The 23,724-nt window shown below is 38.1% G+C and overlaps 2 protein-coding genes across 3 annotated transcripts in view; one reads left to right on the top strand and one right to left on the bottom strand.

Moving 5' to 3' along the window:
- The window catches only part of atg3 (autophagy related 3), a 257,779-nt gene that overhangs the window by 137,759 nt on the left and 96,296 nt on the right, over positions 1 to 23,724 (bottom strand). The gene's annotated exons all lie outside the window — the stretch shown is intronic.
- LOC117384771 (diacylglycerol kinase zeta-like) overlaps positions 1 to 23,724 on the top strand; it is a 106,412-nt gene that overhangs the window by 43,181 nt on the left and 39,507 nt on the right. For both annotated transcript variants that reach the window (XM_055227524.1, XM_055227526.1), the window contains 3 exons: positions 4,285 to 4,364; positions 16,158 to 16,215; positions 22,173 to 22,213. In XM_055227524.1, coding sequence (XP_055083499.1) covers positions 4,285 to 4,364; positions 16,158 to 16,215; positions 22,173 to 22,213 — 179 coding nt within the window. The remainder of the gene's footprint in view (positions 1 to 4,284; positions 4,365 to 16,157; positions 16,216 to 22,172; positions 22,214 to 23,724) is intronic.

A 23,724-nucleotide genomic window follows, 5' to 3' on the forward strand; every position in this document is an offset into this window, starting at 1 on the left:
AGGGCAGCCTTGTGCAATATTTGATCTCACAGTGCCCGATGTGTGAAGCGAATCCAATACTGTTTGTTTTCCCACTCTCTTCGTTTGTGTCCAGCTGCCCTGAGCCTCCGGGTGGACCCTTGTCTCCCACTGATGACCATCCAGCTCCACACTGCTCATTAGATGCAATCAGGGCAAAACCGCACCGTCAAATATATTGTTTATGATCCATGAAAAATACAGTAAAAGGGGCAGTACTGTCAAGGCTGGGAATGTATTTTTTCGCAAGGTTAACCGCAAGAGAGAGCGCGAATTTAAATAATAGTTTTGGTGGAAGCCTTGTTTTTGTTTTTTTCATCAACAGGAAAAATAACAAAAGGTGACTAATAGCGTGCTCGAGTCTTAAAAACTTGAAGAAACAGAAGTAGTTCATTTTAAACAGTTTGCAGTGATCCAAAGTTATTCCTCACTTAGCTTATGCATTCTGAGTATCCTAATTATTCACCACGATGAGTTTATAAGCACTTTTTACAACGTTTTGCCACGGTAAAGGCTAACTTCCACTTCCTGATTCTCTGACAATAAAATGCTTCATAATTAAAAGCAGACAGCACACAGTGGACATATTTTGAGCTGCTTATACGATAGATCTGTGCTGGGGCAAGACGGTTTTGCTGAAGTACACAGGAAAAATCTTGTACCAGGGCTTTAAAAGTAAATAATTAGTTTTGGTGTTATTTTCTTTGGTAGAGAGAGTGGCAACAACCTCTCGCCTCGGCTCTGCGGCTTTGGGTCTAACAGTTGACCAAATGGGCCTCCCTGCTGTCTCCCCATTGTTTTCTGAATCCAGTCCTAGTTTTGGTTTTAACCGTATCCAAATCTTTGTCCCAAACAGGATGTAAACGTTAATGATTGTCCTTTTTTTAACTAAACAAATTAGCTTTTACTTAGTGGAGTTGTTTTTTTTAACATATTCTATTAGAGATACCGATACCAGGAGCCAGTAGTTGTACTCTGCCGCTGCGGATACCACTACGCTAGCAGCTATGAAAATATTTAGGGCTCTTAAAAGGTTTTTATAGTTCACAAAGGATATCAGTGCAGTGCTCGTGTTCACATAGCAGCAGGTTAACGTGGCTAAGTGGTGCTGGCGATTCGTGCCTTGCGTGTGCATTGGGACCTATTGTAATTGACAAAGAATTACGAGCAACCGAATAGAGTGGAGTCAGAGGAGCTAATTGGGCATATTTTAGGTTGATTGGAAAACTACTCAGGTGCCCAGTGAACCTGCAGACTCACAATGTACGTGAGTGTCAAACTTTTCCATGTTTTGAAGTTAGGAAATAGTTTTACAAGAATTTTTTATATATTTTTAACCGGTTGCTAGGACTAATGGCTTTACTGTGGTATTAGTAGTTGTAGTAACAGGGTTTTGAAGTAGTATTAGTAATTGACAGCAGTAGAGCTTACTTTTAGGACTGGGCGATATTGATCAAGAGTTTCAATTTCAGTTTCTGTATTAAAAATGATAACTTGAACATAAATACGGCAGACTTTTAATCACCAAACCGCATGTTTTTACTGACAGAGAATGAGCCGCAGACCTGTCCATTATTAGACCCAAGCACAAATTAAATCTATAATCTTTTGTTGACTTCGTTGGAACACTACTTAAAGCTTTTTTCCACATTTTAAAGTAATCATCTCCTTTAATGAGTGTAGCCACATCAGAAAACATTATCTGTTTTTCTCTGTTACGGCTAAAACCATAGAAATCGTGTTTGCTCTAATTGCACTTCATTACTCCATTAGTGTCTGAAGAGGAACAATGGCGCCAGTCTGATCATTTTCGCTACCCGCATCCTAAAAGCTCCTCTCTCTTGTCACGCCCGCTGTATTAAACACGACCGGTCTCATGTAGCTAACAAGGTGCCAAAATGCCATCCCGGAGGTAACGCGCTGTCACTCCGCTTGGATTAGCCGGCTAGCTAGCAGAAAATAGACCCACGCAAAATATATATAATGGTTATGATGTCCGAAAAAGCCGTACACCTCCGCCCGCCCGCAGCAGTTAGGCACGTCTGGATGTGTTCATTACAGTGTACAGTGGCAGGTATCAGGTTTACACTGCAGAGAAGCTATTGTCTCAAACTGTAAAATATTATAGTCTTGGATATAGTCTTTTGCTAAAGGCACATGGAACACTGCTTGAAGTTTTATGTCAGATTTTCAAGTTACGACCATCTTCCTATAAAGGGACATACATATTGGCTGCAGGATTATATCAAAGTGTGAAATTGTTGCTAGGAGTAACCAAAATATAAATAACTCCAAACTCGTAGTGTAGTCTTTCGAACAAGAGTTTAATGTGAAATATCTGAACATTTGTGGTTTAAAGCTGCATCATGTAACTTTTCTGGTGAAGGGTAGTCTCTCACTTGTTTGTCTCCATGGAGATGTTATTGCTTTGAGTGTTCCGCAGTATGGCATTAAACGCATCTATAGCATTCATTCAATTACAGGTGTTTTCATTGCTACAGAAATACCACGATAAACGTACCGTCCTTTCTTGCTGTGAGTGGGCTTGCTTCTCCACAGATCTGACTTGATGGTGTCTCTTGCTTGTGTCCATGGAGATAGATATGTTTAATGCCATACTCTGGAACATTCCAAGCAAAGCGATAGCATCTCCATGGAGAAGAGCAGGTGGAAGATCCTCTACCAGAAAAGTTACACAAATGGGTTTTTTTTGTTTTTTTTCCTCTATTTACTTTTTGAACAATATTTTAACCACAATTGTGACATTTAGGGGCATGTTTTATGTTTTCCTGATGGACTGAAGAATAACATCTGATTTTTTTTTTTTTTTTTTTTTTTTTTTAACCTAATGGGAGGATGGAAAAAATAATTTATAAGATTGAAGATAAAATAAAGATGACGTCAAAATCACTCCTTTTCTCTGAGTGATTGAAGTTGTGCATAAGATGAGGGAATCTGACTTGAGTTTATGCTTTTGTTGTGCCACTAGGCAAGACACTGCACCCGTCTGGCCTGTGTGTGTATGTGTTATTAGTGTGATTGTGGTGATTAGCTTTGGGTGTAAGACAAAATAAGCGAACAATTTAATTTAAAGGGCCCATATTACACTTTTTTCTGATCTGTTATAATGTTGTTTCCTCATCACAAACCGACCTGAAGTTGTGTTTTGTTTCATTCACACATGTTTAACACACAAACTCTGCATATTTAGACTTTTTCTAGTTTTTAGTTCTTTTTCCACTGTGTTTTTAACTCCATACACCTTCACTAGAATCATTTGGATAATTTGAGTCCTCAAATTTTGTATCTCTGCTAAACTAAATGTAAAAGGTAGATATTAACTTGAAAACTACCACTTCATGACATCACAAGGTGGAACAGCATTTTGAGCTTTGGAGATGAAATAAAACACAACTTCAGGTATGTTTTTGATGAGGTAACAACATTATAAAAGGCTTAAAGCTCACAAGAGTACATTTTGCGTAATGTACCTGTCAACAATCTCCTTATCGAGGAGACTAATAGACTAAAATGTAATGCATGGAATAATATTGTGACCTGGAATTTTGATGGACATTTTTTATATATTTTTTTGCCACATTGGCTGGAGTTGCATCATTTTCTCGAGTGACAGCAGAAACAGTGTAAACATTCAAACTCAAAATGCTGAGACTGTGGTCGCCATCAGGGCACCCACAGGCAACTAACAGCTTGCAAAGCACTATATTATATACAGATTTTAACCATTTCGTTCACAACCACAAAATGCGAAATACTGTGAAATTTTGGATAGTAGAATTTCTTATATTATATATTAACACCAAACGATATCGTCCTCCATGACATGTTACACTGTATAAAACTGCTAACCCTCTAGTTTAGACCTTTCCAAACATGTCTGAAACGCAATGGGATTCTTGTATTTTTTTATTAGTTTTTAGAATGTTAATACTGCACAGTGAACCAATTTCAAATATATCGCAAATCTAACTTCAACTGTTCAACACTTACATATTCCCCAACACTCTTCAACCACTGTCTTAACTTTTCACCATTACATTCCTACTCCTGTTATATTGTTACATCCTGCCAGGAGAGTGTCTGTAGCCTCTGAAGCTCCTTAATGACTTCTTATACTGTCTCCCCCTCTCCTCCTCTCCTCTCTGTACATACTTTCTAACAGTGTTCCGCTTCCCCACTCTCCCCATATTACCGCATATCAAAAGGCAGTCCGATAATTGCCGCGCTCCTCTGCTCTCCCTGCAGCCATCCCCCTGGGACTGATCGTGGTGCCCGGTGACAGCGACTTGGAGACGTGCCGAGAACACATCCAGCGCCTGCAGGAGGTAAGGAGGGCGGGCGCAACGTGACGGGGAAGGGAAGGGAGGGCATCTGGGGTGACGGTATAAGGGCATGCCAGTTGACAGCGGTGTTAATTTGGTCGACTAAAATGTTTTGTCAATGTCATATTTTTGCTAAAACGAAAACTTCAAGATGGATGCGAGCAAGGTGGTATCTCATGCAAATATGGTTTTCCTCACTAAAATTATTACTTTAGTTGACTAGATTCGCACGAGAAACTAAAAAATCTTGAATAAAACAAGTAAAAAAGTCAAAATTTAGTTCAAACTTTAAATAAATACACTTTTTTTGTTAGATTTAAAAACTGATTAGCGGTGGCGTTTCAACCAGTATTAAATGACTCCTGCTACGTTGAGAGAGCGTTCAAACTTTAAAACCATATCAAAATTGGAACTGAACTCGGAACTGAACTCGGAACTAAACTCAAAATTGGACCAGGACCAAACCAACCAAACCAGACTGTGCTCAAACCAGGTCCAAACCTTTGATAGGTGTGAACCATAGACTGTATATATAAATGGACATAGCTAACGTGCTAGCTGCCACGTTCCAAAAAGGAAATGCACACTGGCTCCAGTGCACTTTACATTGAAAAACTGTTGCCTCTCTCACCGTAACAGCTGCAGTGAGTCGTTTTGGTCCTAAAATGTTTGAATTAACCCGCGCTACATCATCCTTGTGTTTTTATTTCGCTATTGTGTCTGTAAATCAAAATATGAAGATTAATAACATACAAATTAGGCGCTTTCTTTCCCGGAGGTCGCTCCCGTTAGCAATGCCGTCAATCAAACCTGTTGTTAATGCTAAGTGCCCACTTCCTGCTACACAAGCAATGTCAGCAGGAAGGGGTTCGCTCCAGATTGGCCCTTTGGTTGCTATGATACTCGTGGTCAGAGTTCTAACTGTGGAACTTGGCTCCCAATTGGCCCCTATAACTGTTAGCCTCGATGAGCTTCATTTGACTGGAGCCGAACGCTGTGGGTGACATCACACTCCCTTAGTCCATTTCTTTATACAGTCTATGGTATAAAAGCACCCTGGGACATTTTAACTTTGAGTCAGTGTCTCACATGAACTAATTTGTTGAATGTATGGAAAACAAGTAGAAGCCTCTTAGATCAAAATTGCCAGACGAAGGCGCAAGGACTCCACCTGATTGCGCATTACGAGTTGTGACATAGTTTGAATCAGGCTAAAAATCATAGCTAATAGCCTTGACGTTGAGGTTAGCAGTGTAGTGAATGTAGATTTGAGATTACCACCTGATGACATCATGCAGTGGGACAGCCTGTTCTACTCTGGGTAATCCTGCATATTTATTTTGTCTCTCTTTCTCTAAACAGAAAGAAACAAGTAACTCCAAGTATGTTTTTCATAAAGATACACCACATGATTTAAAAGGTTGATAAAGTTTAGCTAGCATTGGCGTTTAGCTTGTGTAACGCTGATGCACTCCTTCCTTCAGGATGTCTGCAGCTCGGCTCTGGCGCGACAGGTGGGTGGACGGAGGGGTCAGTGGTGGCAAATGGACTGGCTTAAAGACATGTGGGAAACTAGAAACTTCAAAATTCTTCAGGATAGGATTTGTACAGTTTCCAATATTTTAAAAAAAATGAAATTAAGACACTATAGATCAGTGGTCCCCAACCACCGGGCCGTGGACAGGTACCGATCCGTGGATCAATTGGTACTGGGCAACCGACCGTCCAAGAAATAATTAATTATTTCTGTTGTATTTATTATCTGAGTCTGAACAATCGTTTATTTTGAAAAATCTTATATTTTGAAAAATTACCGGATTCTCTCAGTTACATTTCCGTCACCTGAGCGCTTGAACTTAACCTACAAATTAGCAAAATGAGTAAAAAACAGACATCTTTGGAAAGTTTCTTTTCGAAGGGGAAAAGGCCCAATGAAGAGACGGAAAAAGAGCCAACTTCCAAGAAAAAGAAAGCTTTTAACAGACAATACCAGGAGTTCTACTTGAACTATGGATTTATTGCGACAGGTGATTCCCACAGACCAAGCCTGCTCTGCATAATATGCGGCGACCAGCTCTGTAATGAGGCAATGAAGCCTTCAAAACTGCTCCGCCACTTGGAGAGGCCCCCCCGGTCCATGGTAAAATTTTCCGCGGTGATAAAAAGGTTGGGGACCACTGCTATAGATCAACAAACGATCAAATGGACCACTTTAATGCATTCCTTGAATGTTCATTACACATTACATCTTGCATCCATATTTTATTCGTCTCTTACCTTAGCTTTACCTTAGCTCGGAATGCGTAACAACAACTAGCATGCTAACGTCCACTTTCTGATTCTCGACAATAAAATGCTATACAATTATAATGCATTCCTCAAAAGTTCATTACACATGACATTTTTATATTTGAGTCATCCTAGTTTTCCCCGTATAATTAAGTCAAAAGTAAATAAACTTGAAAACAAAGAAACACTATTTACATTTTATCTTTGTGCTGTTTATGAGTTTAACATTGGAGACTTCATATTGTTATATTCTTGGCTAACTGGCCTCTCCCACCATAATTAACTGTAGGTCATGACCTTAGCTCCAGAGCCCTGTTACTGCTGTCCAAACAAGTCAACAAGTACATTATAACGACCTGTACTGCAGTTGGAGACTCCCATAAAATTCCAACTTCATTCTATAATAGAATTTCTGATGGAGAGCAGAGTTTTTGAAAGAAATATCCAAACTGAAAATCTACAAATGTTGGACCTTTTCATTTTGTTAGGGGCTGAGTCTACAATTTTCCCACATTTAATTTGTTGTCCCAGATTTAGTTTCATTTGGACAAGCTGAGAAATTACAGAGATATTCACCATAAACCAGTTAAAAGTCCAATTTCAATTTATTTTACTTACCTGTCCCTGATTTTTACAGTCAAAAATCTGAAAAACAGCAAAACTAGTTCATTTTAAACAGTTTGCAGCGGTCCAAAGTTATTCCTCCAGTTATTATTCACCACCATGAGTTTACAAGCACAACGGGATTTGAAAGCAGAGCAAGAAATGGCATACTAACAGCGCACTTCCTGGTTCTCTGGCAGTAAAACTCTTTTATAACGCTTTTTTATGCAGGCAGTGGACTCATTTTACCTCAAGAGCTGCTCATACAATATATCTGTACGGGGGCAAGGCACATTTAGCTTCAGTACATGGAAAAAATCTGATACTGGACCAACCAATGTTACACATCCTATACTTCTCGTTACATAATTCTCGTGAGGGCAATAGTTTAATCATACAGTAATTTCCATATAAAGACTAGCTCCGGATCGTTGCACTGTTTGAATCCAGGAGCAGGTGACAGGTGTGTTGGTCTCTGCGGGCGCTGTAAGTGGGTCTAGTCATGCACGGCTTCCTCATCCTCCTCTCCATCATCTCAAGTACCCCAACTAGTCTCAAATAAACGGGGACACTGCCATCGTCAGGAGGTTTAAAGACGTACCGAATATTGTCAAGGGTCGGATCCTGTCAGCTAGTCTGGATTCAGGTTCACTTCAACTTTCTGTCAAAGTCATTGTACATTTTAAAATAGAGTAGACACAAATAGAGGCCAATATGTTTCAAGCAGCTGGCTCTGTGCACTGTGGTAGCTGGGTAGTTCTGGTCAGAGGGACGGTCTGCGTAATCGTGTTCACTCGATCCACTGTTCTCTCTGACAAAAAGTCGTAGGAGTGAAGAGGTTTCGCTGCTCGTCCAAGTTCTGGTCAGATTACTGCTGGACAATGCCTTATATCTGTCTGAAGGGAGGAGCTAACTACACTGAAACTGACACACCTGTTGTTTAGCTTCTGTTTGTAGGCTAATGAAGTTTTTGTGAAGTGGCGCTCAATGCTAATGCTAACTTTTATTAAAACGTTAAATCTAATATAACAACGTTAAATTTGTAGTAAGGACGACCCAGTTATTTTTAGGCGTAGATAATTTCAGTCTGTAGTGTTATTTAAACATTTATTATGGTCCGAAATTAGCATTAGCATTAGCAACGTCATCTTTGTAAAAAAAACAGGCGTGTCCTCTAGTGCAGGGGTGTCCAAACTTTTTTCACCGAGGGCCACATACTGAAACATTTGAAGCTGAGGGCCACAGACGAGTGTCGATACAGGGAGTTAAATGATGCGTTTCACACAGGTTTGACAGAGACATTGTACCTTTAATAAGACTTGGAAGTTTATTTTTAGGTCTGTGTCACAATGTAGTGTGATGTTAGGTAAGGTAAGGTAAGGTGAGGTAGAATCTTTTCAAATTTGTAGTAAAAAATACTTCCTGATCAATTGGGCCAGTTTAGGAGGAGGCATGAGGGCCAACAAAAATTGATCTGAGGGCCGCATTTAGCCCCGGGGCCGTAGTTTGGACAGCCCCACAGTGCACCTTTAACATTGCAGTACATCAACAGTATGGTAACTGGGCTATACTGACAACTTTGGTTTTAATGAGTTTTTAAATGATAGTTTGAAATTCAAAGTTAGTTGAAATTCTCAGTTGGACCCGCTGAGATTTAGAGGAGAAATCTCTTATTAAGTGAGCTGGACTTGTGCCGTAGACTTAGACTTGGGCTTGATTTTAAATGGTAATGACTCACCCTGGACTCAAACTTTATTTTCGCTCTACTTGGTTAGAGTTGGGATACGCCGTGTTTCCATGTGTACTTGCCATCTGTACTGACCATGCTACTATCATAATTACACTTTTAGTTGCCGTTCCATCCTCATGATATAACTGCGCTGGAAATTAAAGGAGCTGTGCCTGATTTTTACCATCCTAAACATGTGAAAAACAGAACAATTTAACGCTTTGCAGTTTTCCAAAGTTATTCCTCACTTGCCTTATACATTCCAATCATCTTTATTATTCACGGCTTACAAGTTACAGTTACTTTAGGAGACTAGATCATGGTAAAGGTAAGAACAACTAGCATGTCAAGATTACGATTATCTGGCAACAAAATGGTTTATAATTAGATACAGTCAATAAACTGCAGACTGATTTTGACCTCAGGAGCTGCTTATACAATATGGGCATCATTTATTAAGCGTTTGCAAAAACCCGGTACAATTTCTCACAGAGACGCTAAAGACGCAGTGCAATTTTGCTCCTATGAGTGAATGACTATGCAAAACGGGGCGTTTTTTGCTAACATGCCCAAAATCTGAGGGAGAGGAGATGCAAATGAAGTTGTTTAGCGGGTGCTGCCAGATTTATTACTGTGAGAGCAAAAGCTGTGTGATAATATAGTACGTTAGAGAGGCAGGTGTAAACTTTTTACACGGGAAAGCTGCTGCACCCATAGGGCATTTGATATATATTTTAAATGCTTTTAAATTACCCACAAGGACAGATGAGATAATAACCTGCAGTTTTCAAAGTAGCAGTAAAAAATATAAAGTCTTTAGCCTTCACTCTTTGGACCGTGGAAATACAGGCACAAACTGTGTTGCAGGTAATCGACCCTCCATCAGATGCTCCAAATGCTATGCGAAAATGTTGAGAACCAGGGGCAAACATAAATTTGCACAACACAACACTTCAATAGTTCAATAGTCCATAGGATCAGAGCCACGCAAATTTCTGCACTCTCTCAATTATCTAATTTACATATCAGTTTTCTGGCAGATCACACGCTACACGCCCACAAATTGCACATGCTTTTTTTCAGTTTATATTCGCAGTTTAACGCATTGGTTTCATGACTGAAGCCCTATATCTCTACTGAGCCAAGACAAATTTTGCTCAGATACATGAAAAAAAATCTGGTACAGGACTTTTAAAGTGCTTCTCTAGCTTCAACTACTACTGTTACTCATTAATACTTAGGTGCAAGTTTTTTTTAATTCTGCTATACGAAATAAATAATTGCTGGTTTGTCGTTATCAACTGGATCAGAGGTGAGATTGTTGTCCCTTTAAAAAGTCTTACAACTCAAAGTTTGTGGCTAGTATCTGTCTCGCCTTAAGTACTGTTCTGACATACTTAATTTAAACCATTTGAGAGACAGCTGTTGTGAGGTGACCCATCTGAACAGCTGCAGGGTCTACACACCCTAGTTTCCCTCCGATAAAATGATAGTGGGAATTCTTCATCCCAACAAGACATACCTGGAAGTTCAGACTGAGCAGCTGAATGGAAAAGACAGTTATTTTCGGTGACTTTGAAGGACTTGGAGTACTTTTGCTCAAGTACATTTCAAGTCAATTTTCTAAAGGTTACTCACATAGTTAAAGGTCCATTATGTAACTTTTCTGGTGGGGGTCTGCTGCCTGCTTGTCTCCATGGAGATGTTTTTTTGTTGTTGTTTTTTTTGCCTATAATGTCTACTGTATGGCATTAAACATGTCCAAACTTTTATTCAGTCCAGATGTTTTAATTGTTAAAAAAATAAACTTACTTCTAATTCTTACTGTGAGCGGGATCGCCTCTTCCCAGATCTGACCTGTAAGTTTGCCTGGTGGGGTCAGTTTTGTTTTTTTAGCAATATTTTACATTGTTAGAAAGGCAAGATCAGTGAAGTGTCATTCCCCAGAACAGCAGGGATTTAACACTTTTGACTTTCCTTTTGCTGCAAACAGTGACGAGTAAAGAATTTTGTAATGACAAGTTAGCAGCACTGCTATTAGCTACATCACTTGTCAAACTCAAGGCCCGCGGGCCAAATGTGGCCCTCCACATCATTTCATGTGGCCCCTGACAGGATAAATTAAAAGGTGTGATGGTCTTAAAATATCAATTTGTCCAGAGATACACAGTTACACAGCCATATTTTTAAATTAAAGCAAATGTATATGCAATATTTGTAACTTGAATACGTAATAAATACAGAAACAGTTAATTTACAAGTTAAAAAATTAGTTCGATTTATTTTACATCTGGCCCTTTGAGAGCAGCCATTTAGCTGATGTGGCCCTCGGTTAAAATGTGTTTGACACTCCTGAACTACATGATGCTAACAGCTAGTTTGGATAGATGGCAATTTAATTTGTCTTACAGAAAAATTGTATAAGCAGCTCTTAAGGTCAAAATAAGTCTGCTGTGGACCATCTGCATTTAATTATAAAATGTGTTTTATAGTCGGATAATCAGAAAGTGCAGCATACTAGTTGTTAGCTTTACCATCACTGCAAAACTCCACTCTGGCTCCTGAAGGTTGTGAAAAGTGCTTAAAACTCATCGTGGTGAATAAATAAGATGGCCGAAATGCATAAGGTAAGTGAAAAACAACTTTGGACAACTGCAAACAGTTTCACATTTAAGTGTATGTAATAATATGACTGTACTATTTATAATAAAGCATTAGCTCCATGTTTTGCTTGTTTCCAGCTAACGTTGCTAACATATGCAAACAGGGTTACGTAAAAGCGCGCTCGGAGCACTTGTGTTCGCCCACACGTCAACACGGTGGACGCTCAGTGGTACAAAATGTGAGCTCCTAACCTTACACAACACAGCCTGCAGATTCAGATACCTCAACTAACACAAATAGTATTGATATGACTGTTCAAAACACAGCTTCAGTGTTGTCTCGCTTGGACTAATTAATCAGTTTGTGCTTTGAGAAAATTGGTAAATTTTTTTGTATTTTATGAATGTAATTGAAGATGTAAAAAGAAACATGGCATGATATTTTGGTTCCACTTTATAATAACACAATAATAACACTTTAATTAGCTTTAATAAAGAACAAAGACAATTCATAATGAACTAATGGTTTACTAAGAATGGTTCAGCCTTCATAACTACTTATTTAAAGGTCCTATATTACCTAAAATTGACACTTGGACTTTAATCCTTGTTATAATGCTGTTACCTCATCAAACACTTACATAGTGTTTTTAATATATAGCCTTGCATAAAATTATTTGAATACAGAATGTTAAAATTAATTTCAGTAGTTTTGTAACCTGTCAAATGTCTCGAAACCACTGAAATATTCTACATCACATAAGCAGTTAAATGTAACCTTGTCAAAACAATCTGCAGACTAATAATCGTTATTAATAGAAAATGGCTGCCGTGGCCCTGACCATTATGTGAAGTTGATAAAAGCCAACTACATTATAAGAAGGATTTTGTCTAGTATTACAGGTAAACCTATGAACCTACATCTTTGCTTTAAACCTGTTATAATGATACTTAGCTCTTCTGGTTTCCCACGTGTTTGCTTGTTGTTGCATGAAGCATGAAGTGGATATTTGTGTCGAGATTTTGTGCTGGTGCGGCATGTGACGCTATATTAAGTTTGTGAATTTTGACTTGTAACCATAGACTGTATATATAAATGGACATAGCTAACCTGCTAGCCTCCACACTCCAAATAGGAAGTGAGCATGGGCGCACTTCCGGCTCCAATTAACTTTTTATTGAAAAACTGTCCCCCCTCTCTCTGTAACTGTTGCTGTCAGGCTCATCATTTTGGTCTTAAAATGTTCGTATTTACCCGGTCTACATGATTCTGGTATCTTTATTTTGTTTTTGTGCCCGTAAATCAAAATATGAACATTAACAGACAAATCAGGCTCCTTTTTTTTCTCTAAGGTCACTCCCACTAGCGTTAGCAAGGTTAGGTTAGGTTTGATTGACACTGTTGCTAAGTGCCTACTCCCTACTAAACCAGCGGTTTAGGTGGGAAGGGGCGTTACCTTGAACAGACTCACTCCGGATTGGCCCTTTTGTTGCTATGATACTTGCAGTCGGAATTCCAAATATGGAACTGGACTCCAAATTCACCTCTGTAACTACTAGCATCGATGAGCTTCATGTGGCTAGAGCCGAACGCTATGGGTGACGTCACACTCACGTAGTCCACTTCATTATGCAGTCTATGTTTGGAACTGTCCGTGTAAAAGAATATACTATACAAAAGTTTATTTGCATATATTACAGATGCACCAATCTGACACTGGTATCAGATATTTGCTGGATCAGATCTTGGTTTCCTCCAAATATTGGCCCCCATATTCTGGTTGGGTGTATAAATTGGCATAATGAGTATTTACTGGTCATAGATGGCCCAGAAATTCTCATGTTTGAATTGGTATTTATATAAGGTTTTTCTGTAGTTTTGGGAGGGTTAAACACCATCTACAAAACACATTTGGGGCAGTTTTGTCTTATTTTACATTGTCATTTTCTTATTCACAACATCTATATCAAATGCTGTGGTAAACAATGCAGAAATAGCCTCCTCTGACACATTCAAGGCTGCTGGGACTTTCTCATATCCACTCAGCCGTAACCCTTCGCCCTGTGCTTTTGGAGCTGGTATAAGGACCACTTCACTGTCCGCATCACCTGCACTATATGGTGAATACGAATGGGTCGGTGAATACATCATGGGCTAGCTATGGTCACTGGAGTCAAACTCATTTCCGCAGTCGACTAGAGTTTAAGAGGATCATGTGAAGGGCCATACAATTCAGGTATTGGGGCTGGAAATGGCTAAATTTTCCTCAATGCTCCATATGAATCGTCCAGTAATTAAACTTGAAGCGAATGTACCAGATTTGTCCGGCCCCAATCTCATCCCTAGCTTACTTATTTTGATAATCCCATGCCTTAAAAATGTTGCTGGGACATCACCTACGTGGAAATAGAGACTTAAAGCCATACTTTAGAACATTTTTCATGGAGACAGATACGTTTTATGTCATACTTTGGAGTCATGTTCTTGGAGATGCAAACCCACAGTAACGACGCATTTATTTCTGTTTTTCGAAGTTACTCACCATGGCCATTAATGATTTCGTTAGAACTGAAGTTACCCAGAATAATTTAGATCATTCATTTACAGTTTTAACATCAAACTTTCTGTCATCTTCATGTTATATTCAGCTATCATATTTTCTTGTTTTTTTTATCGTATGCTGCCCTAGTTATGACATTGTGCTGTCTAACTTTGCAAACAACATTATAAAACAAACACGCTGTAAAGTCTTTTTCCATTTTCTGTTTACAAAAACCTAGCAGACCTCCCTTTTGCCACTTTCGAAAGTTCCAACCCAAAAGCGTGTATTACTTTTGAAAGTTGCGGCTAGCTCAAATCGCATGGGAAAGCTGTAACACCATCGCGGTCAATTGGGTAAGTCAGCTCTGCGCTTCTCCATTGATGCCTGATCTGAGGCCCCTGACAGCGCGCTATGGGGCCCGGTCAGTTTACCCACATGCACACAAGGGGCCCGAAAGGCTCTGATCTACTCCATCGCTGTGGCGGGCTCACATAATTAGACATAGGAATAAAAGCAACCGCCAAAATATGTTATAGAGAGAAAGAGAGGAATAGAGAAAAAAAGTTTAGCTAGCTGGGACCAAACACGGCGGGATGTGAAAGCTACGCGACAGCTAGCTAGGTTAGAGACACGACACGAGATAGGGACATTATTTGAAGATTTTTGCTAATTAGAGAGTCCTTATTGTGCGTCAAAGCGTGGCAAGATAATAGGCAGGTTTTTGCAGATTTAGTGGATTCTGTGAAGCTGTTTTCTTGTCTGATACAATACAATACAAAGGAGACATCAGTACAGTAGAAACTCTGTGAAGTACCAATGAGAAGGAAAGAGGGGAAATAATTATGAGTTTAATTAGATTTGTAGATGGGTGATTAATTATTAACAATAGTTTTTGAGCTTTGTAAAGGCATCATATAGAATTTATTCATTTTGAGCAATGAGAATTTTGAACCATGAGTAAAATCATGTTTTGGAATTAACTATTAACTCCGCCCATTTGGTCCATTCTCTCACTCGTATGTTGAACCATGAGAGAAAAGCAGTTGAGGGATAGTCACAGGCAGTTGCTTCCATATGGTTCTCATTCATCAACATCTGATTGGATACAAAATAGCTGACTGCCGTTTTTGCTTCCTTATGGTTCTCATTCGACAAAATGTATTTTAAAATGTATTGGCAATATTATTCTGTCTTTTTTTTTCCCCCCCGAAATTTGCTAATTTTACAATCTGTATAGAGTAAAAGACAATTTTCTGATGTTGATGTTAAATGTTGTTTGTTTTTAGGTTGTTGTTGTTGTTGTTGTTGTTTTTTTGTTGTTTTGTTTTGGGTTTTTTTTGTTTGTTTTTTTAACTTTTTTAGTTTCTTTTTTTTTTCTTTTTTTTTTTTTTGCAATTGCGCTGTAATGGTTATCATGGTAAAAAAAATATATATATATATATATATTTTTGATACACATTTTTATTCATTTTTTGCTTTGCTTTTTTTGTTGCTTTTTTTAGCTGTACCTTTTTTGCAGTTGAGCTGTAATTGCTATCATGCTAAAGATGATAATAATAATAATAATAATTACCAATTATATTTTTGATAATGCATTTGTTTTTTGCTTTGCCAAATTATAATTACTTGAATTATGAAGATTGGAAAATCATTTATTTACATAAGCAGGTCTTACAAATCAAGGAACTTAAAAACTGCGGGGTGAAGATTGGGGGGGGCATTCTACAAATTTATCAAACCTCTGTGAGATAATCCCTGTACATTTCTCCAAATACAATCCAATGAATGAGCCTCACATCTTATTTAATAGCTTTGTGTGGTTATACATTTCCAGTTATTAGCCACCTCCGAACTTCCCTTCAAGGTTCAACTGTTTTTTCCAATTCCACGTTCAATAGAGAACACAATACCATTATCTCGTCCAGTCCATGCATGCTACGTGTCCATGTCCTCTGTGCATGCCTGTACCACAGTGTTGCCATTGAGCTGCTCCTTATAATGTACTAGTTTAATGTTTGTTTTGTTCCAGGAAGAAGCCAAGACTGTCTCCTTGCAGCGCCTATCTCCAAAGTGGTGTTTCCTTGACTGTAAGTTCAATAGCCTTTTCTTTTTTTTTACAACATATGCACTCCAATTGAACATATAGCAACGAGTAGCATGTAAGGAGATATACTATTGAATGGCTTTGTGCGAAGGCTGGACAATGTGCTTAATCCAGATAAGAAGGCATGTGTAGAGCTGTGATGAAATGGAACAATGGCCAGCGCTTGGAAAATGTCTCCAGCGTTTACATATTGTCAACAAAATGCACTGGTTTGAATCCAAGCACCAAACACTTTCGCAGTACAGATTTTGAATTAGATTTTTTTAAATTGTGATTTGGCTTAAAGAGGAGATATTACACTTCTATCGGGTATTAATTGCTAACACATACCAGCGTATTGACGAATTTAATTAAATTTTCGTTTTGACACTCTGAGTCAACACAATCAGCGTGCATCCAGCTAATGAAACTACTGTACATTGCATCAGGTTTGTGAAGTTGTATTGTATTGTTTTGTATCCTGCTTTTGAAAAATATCCATGAGCATTAGACGGAATCTTAATCCAGATTTTGTCTAATGCTCATGGATATTTGTTCAGAATCTTACAGCTAACCATTAGGAGGGCTTGATTAGTGCTTGGGAAAGATCACTAGATTACTCAAACATGCTTGGATGAACCTTTTCACGCATATTTTTTAATAAGGTAACGTTATAGCATGGTCAAAAAAGTCTATTTTGCATAATTCTGCCTCTTTAAAGGTTTCCTGGAAGGTCACCACTGCCTCCATTACACCTTGAGCCAGGATCAACCACAGCCGTCCAATCAGATTTGTTTATTTCAGTGATGCATGTGAAAGGAAGGAGCTCATCGGTCACCCATCATTTAGAACAAAAATCGCTTTTCTTCCACTCTTTTTCAATCTCCTGTGATAATTACGTGATAGTAGAAAGTGTGTAGGTTGTAAGTTGAGTTGTAATTTACTGGTTAAACAACATGGCAACCTCCGAAAACCCTTTCTTTTACCTTAGCTTTATCCAATGACTTCCACAGATTGTATATTGGAAGTTTGTTCCAGGGCCCCACGTAACCTCACATCCTCCACACCCGGACACATTGAGGCCTAACAGTGTAACTCTATGGGGACTGTTCCAATCTATAGCTCCTGCCTCTCTTCTTTGCACAACAATCAGTGCCATTTGTACTTTGTTGAGCCTTCAAATTGTCCATGGCAACGACATAAGAATGATAATCTATACAGTTACGGAAGCCCTCCAGGGACATTTTCCCAGCTTTTATTTACAAGCTACAGGACAAACAGAGAGCGGGGGAGGTGAGGAGATGACGGGTGCACTCAGGGGACCAGGATGTGGGTTCAATGTTCAATGCCAGGTGGTGTAAACAATACAGGAGGTTCTTTTGGTTGGTCCCACAGTGCGCAGTCAGTGGCTTCTGTTACAGCTATGAGGCAGATGCAACAATGGTAAAGCTAACAACAAGTAGCATGCTAACAGTAAACAATAAAACGATTTTGATCTGAAGAGCTGTTTATACAATATATCTGTACTGGAGCAAGACAAATTTTGCTCAAATACATGGAAGGAAATTGGGTACAAACACGTTTAAAGTTGTAAAATTTTGTTTTAACACACCAGATTTTACCTTAAATTTTAACTTTGATATAGAATAAAATAAATACTGTACAACACATTTCATTTTATTTTGAACTAACCATACATTTTCTTGATACTTGAGCGACAGTTAAAAAGTTCACCCATGCATTGTTCCTCAAAATGTATATTATTAAAACATTAGAAAGTCGTGAAATTGTCTTTGAGTAAGCTGATAATGAGAGAAGGCCATTATAACATGGTTAAAAGCTCATAAAAGTCAATTTTAAATAATAAATCCCCTTTAATTTAATGTTTGGCTTACCCTTGGTTAGAAGAAGGAAAATGGATATGCGTCTAGGATTGTCAAAAGTATAGAAAATCTGATACTAAACATTACTAAAACTAGTATTCGAAACTAAATACTCATTTGAGCAGGTATCGATACTAAAAGTCTTATTCAAAGAACAGAAATGAACCTTTCGTGAATAGCTTTAGAATGATCTTAAGCTGTATCAGAACAAGTATAAGACACATAGACATGGACCACTATCTGAGGGATTACACAGGCCACATTGTAATATAAAAGAAAGAACTGCCATTTAATGTTGAAAATCACATTACATGTCTAGATAAAGAGTGTTTTTTATCATCACCATGGTATCAGAATCAGTATTGAGTATCAAGTCTATTCCTAAGTCGAGTGTATCGTGATGTTTTGCCTCATTGCTGTTACCAACATTACCTCACATAACCGCACTGTCCCTAATAACATTGTATCAAATCAACACTTCCGTCCTATTATATAACTTTTTTGTGTCAACCTCAAAATGGCGGCCTACTTCAGGGTCCCACCCCACAGTTTGTGAACCAACAACATCCTGTTTCCCCCAGAATGTCCCACATATCAATCTTACACAACTGCGCCAAAAATACCCCAAATCCAAAAATATATCCACAGACACACACTCGCAGCTTGAAGAGACAGTCATAAATGGAGCCAATATGAATGAATTATGAATATATCTTGACTAATCTTTTTTCTGTCCCGTGCATGTGCTGTAGCGATTAGCAGCTGCCCGCTTTGGCTAGCCCTTAATCACAGTTGTTCCCACACGTTTGAGCCGTGCTGAGACTAAGTGTGAACCATTTTATAAACATAATCATTTTGTAATCTTATTTTGTCACCGCTAAAGACGTGTTCGTTTTTGAGTGGCCAGATGAAGAGGGAAAGAAGTCTTAAAATGCTAAAGAAATCTAGTTACACTCTGATCAAGTCTATGGGGTTGTGTCTGTCTTTTTTGTGTTGTAGTTTGAGAGACGATTTGATCCGAGACAGAACTGACCATTCTGTTAATGAAGTTTGGAGTGGGACATTAATATTGATATTCAGGTTTCTGAAAACACATATAACATAACAAATCAGGAAATATTTGGTCATATGTATAGTGGTGTTTTGAGCAACAATTGTAATAGATTGTGTTCTATTGTACTAAATAGAAAGATAGATAGAATTTTCAAAGTTCGGCAGCAGCAACATAGAAAAGATATTTAAAGTTAAAGTTAACAGTTCATAAATGTTTAATATTATAGTAGATTGCACTGTGGATTCAAGTAGATTGCTCTTAATTACATATTTACAGGACAGGAGTTTGATGCCATTTTGAGAACTTTTGACAAAATTTGACCAAAACAGTATTTTGAATTGTTAAACTTCCAAATTGTAATTAGATTGTGTTATATTCTCACATATCACCACTAGATGTTGTCTATATTGCTGCAGTTTGATAGTGGCAGCTTTGGCCTGACAGAAGAAGATCAGAGAGCACAGATGAGCCTGAACAAAGGCCAGGTGAGGTGAGGGGCCACGTAAGGGGAGGGGTAGAGGCCAGGTGAGGTGAGGGGTTGTGGTCAGGTGAGGGGAGAGGGGAGATGAGGGGAAGGAGGGATGTTCACATCTGCTGCCATCTACTGATTACAGATGGTAGCTTAAATGGTCATGACAACCTTGTCTAAATTTTATATAATTTTGAAACTTGTGGACATTTTCACATTTTAATCAGTCTTCTTTTTAAAATTCTTTTTGTTTTAATATTTATCCTGTCTAAATTTAAGAGCTTTGGATCAACGTGTCAATTCTAGAGGTAGTTGTTTGTATTGGGCTGATTAGGTATTAGTTGTTAAAATATGTCAAATCAAATCCAGTGTAATTTGACGTGTTCTGTGTGACTGCGCTGATCCATCTGTACTTTTCTAATGAAGAGGAAATGGAACGAAACAATTTCCTTTTGGGATTAACCAAATATTCTTCTTCAGAAAAGCTGCTGCTATCTCAGACTAATAGCTTTCATTTTAAATGCATAGCTTCTGCTACTTTTTCCAAATGGCCTGCAGGATTCCAGAAATGCCACTGCGCACTTTTCAAAGTGCTGTCGAGTCTGTTCTCAAACTTGACCCAACCCACGTCTCCTGCTGTAGACATTCCCTGCTTTCTTTTGTGGATAACATTATGTTAACCAATCTAATCCAGATAACTCTCCAATTTACACGAGAGAACCCATGGCAAATGTGTGTGTGAATGAGCTAGTGATTCCTCAAATACAACTTTGAGCGCCCCTAGAGGTAGAAACGCTCTGTGTAAATATAGTCTTTTTATTTTTGGCAACATGACTCCAACAGATGATATAAATATAATACAATTTAGAACTCAAATATATATGCTTAAAATGTTTATGCTTAAAATATAAAAGTTTATGGACATTTGAGGTATCTTTAAGGGCATATAAAAGTAAATCAGTGTAGCTATAATATATATTTATCTAGATTTTGGGCCACTTTTGATACTGTCCACTGCGAAATGGCAACACAAAACGAGAGCTGTCTTAAACCTGGACTAAACCAGGATTAAACCAGGCCTAACTCAAGCCTAACCCAGAGCTAAAGCAGGACTAGAGCACTTGTTATAGATACTGACCATTGCAGACTGGGAAAAAGCTACATTAAACCAGGACTAAAAAAGGTCTAACCCGAGTCTAACCCAGAACTGAACCAGGACTAGGGTATGTGTGATGGATACTGACCATTGCAAACTGGGAACACTCAAGAAGTGCTGAACCAGGACTGAACCAGGACTGAACCAGTTGTGATAAATACTAACATTAAGAAGTGCAGTTATAACATATTCTAACCCACTCGTCTTGCCATCCGAAACTGTGTTAAAACAAATAAGTCTACAGCTAATTTGAAAATATACCCACAAATTATAACGAAAACAAACATACAGTGAGTAACTTCATAAAAGTAAACTTTCTCTCCAAAATGGATCTGGACTATGAGTGCTAATCCGAGGTGCCATGTTGATTTATCATGTACCTTATGCTGTATCTATTTTGTAAACCTCCTGATATTTAGGGAAAGTATTTTTTGCACTTTGCTCTAGTTTTCTCCCTTTTGGGAATTAAAAACTACTTTAGGAGCCCTTGCATCAATATGAATACGGCATACCGAAATGTCACACTAGATATCATTTTGAGACCACTTTGAGCCACTGCTTCTGAATTACGTGCATGCCAATATTTTCAAAGGCAATCAGTTTAACAGGTATCTCTAATGAAGTACACTTGAAGTACCATTATATTGCATGTGATGAGTGAGTGCACACTTCTCCAATACTTTACGAAGATGTGAGTCTGGTCACTGCTCAATCTCCCCAAGTTTAGATGGCTGTGATTGACAGGTGAATTAACCAATCAGGGACACGCAAGGTTTGTCTGTATCAAAACAAATATGGCCACTTATGAGGAAAAAAGAAATTGCAGGGGACTGAAAAACATCGCAGATTTCTGTAGAATCAATGAGTGAAGCACGAATCTGGGTGGCCAATGAGCTGCTTTGTTGCACATGCTTCACTGAAATAAACAAATCTGATTGGCTCGAAATGTGACAGAGGGAGTGGTGACTGTCTCTCTGTTTAAAAAATACAGAGATATCATTCTGGACTTGCAATAAAATGTATATGAAGTTACTCGTTAATTGCTTAGTATTCTAGATCCATGTAATAGTGGTTGTGAAAAGTATCCGAACTAGATACTCATTTGAGCAGGTATCGATAATAAAAAGTCACATTCACAGACCACTATGGAACCTACCTGGACAACTGAGGGATTACACAGATATAAGGACACGAGAATATGAAAGAAAGTACTATCATTTAATGTTGAAAGAGAAGGAAAAAAAGAGTGTTTTTTATTATCATCATGGTATCAGAATTTGTAGTAAGTATCAAGTCTATTCCTTCTAGAATTTAAAAAAAATTTTTTCAAGTGTCTGGTGAAAACTTTTAATTTTGCAGATTTTATTAATTTTTTTCGTTTTTTGTTGTTTTTTTTCAGCAACGACTGCCGACCGCTTTTACCGGATAGATCGAGCTCAGGTATTGCACCTTTGACACATTTCTACATTCATTGAAAAATTTTCCGTGTTTTTTTTTTTTTTTTTTTGTGAAGGAATGTCTTTAAAAACCCGTACTGCAGTCGTGGCCTTAGGTTGGCCTTGGATTTGTTTGATTCATAAAAAGAGTTGTAAAAATCGACTTCCTTTGTAAAAAAAAAAAAAATCATGCCAAAACTCTTTCTGCTTCCAGACGAGCTAGAAATAATTTGATCAATTCTACCCAAATATAACTTTCTATAGTTTTGTACTTGTATGAGTAAATTAACATGACATCATTAGGTACAGAGCTGTGGGTGGAGATAGGGGGTAGGGGAAAACAAGAATTTTCTGAGCACTCATGCCTCAAATGCAGGAGAATGCAGAATTACTCACACATCCATGAATGAATCAAATTACAACTCTGAGTAAGATAATAGTAAGAGAACACTGTTATAACAAGCTCATTAAATGTGTACTGTGTAACTTTTCTGGTATAAAGAGCGGTGTGATTGGTCTAACAGGTATCCACACTTTAGACTCTGCCCCCGCAGACAGATGTTTGTAATCAGAAACACACGTTTTTTTGTCACCAACTGTTGGAAATTGCAGAGGTCACTGGAGGCAGCACAGTTGGATATAGATATTTTTGTCCAGAAAGCTGTAAATTAACCTAATTGGATCTAAAATTGCCAAAGAATTACTAGGAAGAGTAGATAAAGGTACTAAAACACCATATAAACCATATGTTTGGAGGGGATGTAGATAAAAATGCTTCTTAAAAGGATCACGATTCTACATCTTCAGTTCCAAGTTTTCAAAACTAAATTTTAATTAGGCGAATAACAGTGTTAATACAAATTCACCTGACATTGTGTCTGCAGAGTTTTCATGAGTTTCTTTTCATCAGTAAACTGATGAAACTGTGAATAAGTCTGCACTGTATTAAATGCATTTAAAAACACGTGTTGTGCCATAACTTCATTTGTAGTGTGTTTAAGTCATCGTCTGCCTCTGGGCTCTCTCCACCGCTCCACACACTGGAGCGAGGAGGAGGAGGGGGCTGTCTCCCAGCACACTGACACACACACACACACACACATATACACTCAGCGCACACACACAAGAGGAGACTTATGTGAGAATTGACTGAATTATGACATAATAAAGTAATAAATACAAAATAAATAGAATTTCTGGTACCTTGTTTCAGGTTCTTGCCTGATCTAAGAAGAGTTCTATTTTGTGTGGATGTACAGTTTACATAAAAGATCGTTACAACAGAGAACGTACAATGTGTAAAGCAAATGTTCTTTGTTTTTGAATGAAAGATTCAGAATTGAATTTTGAATTGTTTTAGAATCGAGAATTGTTTAAACATAAATTTAATCGGGACCAAAATTGAATGGAATCGCCAGGGACTTAAAGATTTACACCCCTCATGTTTCCACTTTAAATACATGCAAAATATATATAGTTAAATGCCATACTGTGGAACATTCTAGCCAAAGCAAT

The sequence above is a fragment of the Periophthalmus magnuspinnatus genome, chromosome 2 (assembly GCF_009829125.3).
Source record: "Periophthalmus magnuspinnatus isolate fPerMag1 chromosome 2, fPerMag1.2.pri, whole genome shotgun sequence".
Classification (NCBI taxonomy): Eukaryota; Metazoa; Chordata; class Actinopteri; order Gobiiformes; family Gobiidae; genus Periophthalmus; species Periophthalmus magnuspinnatus.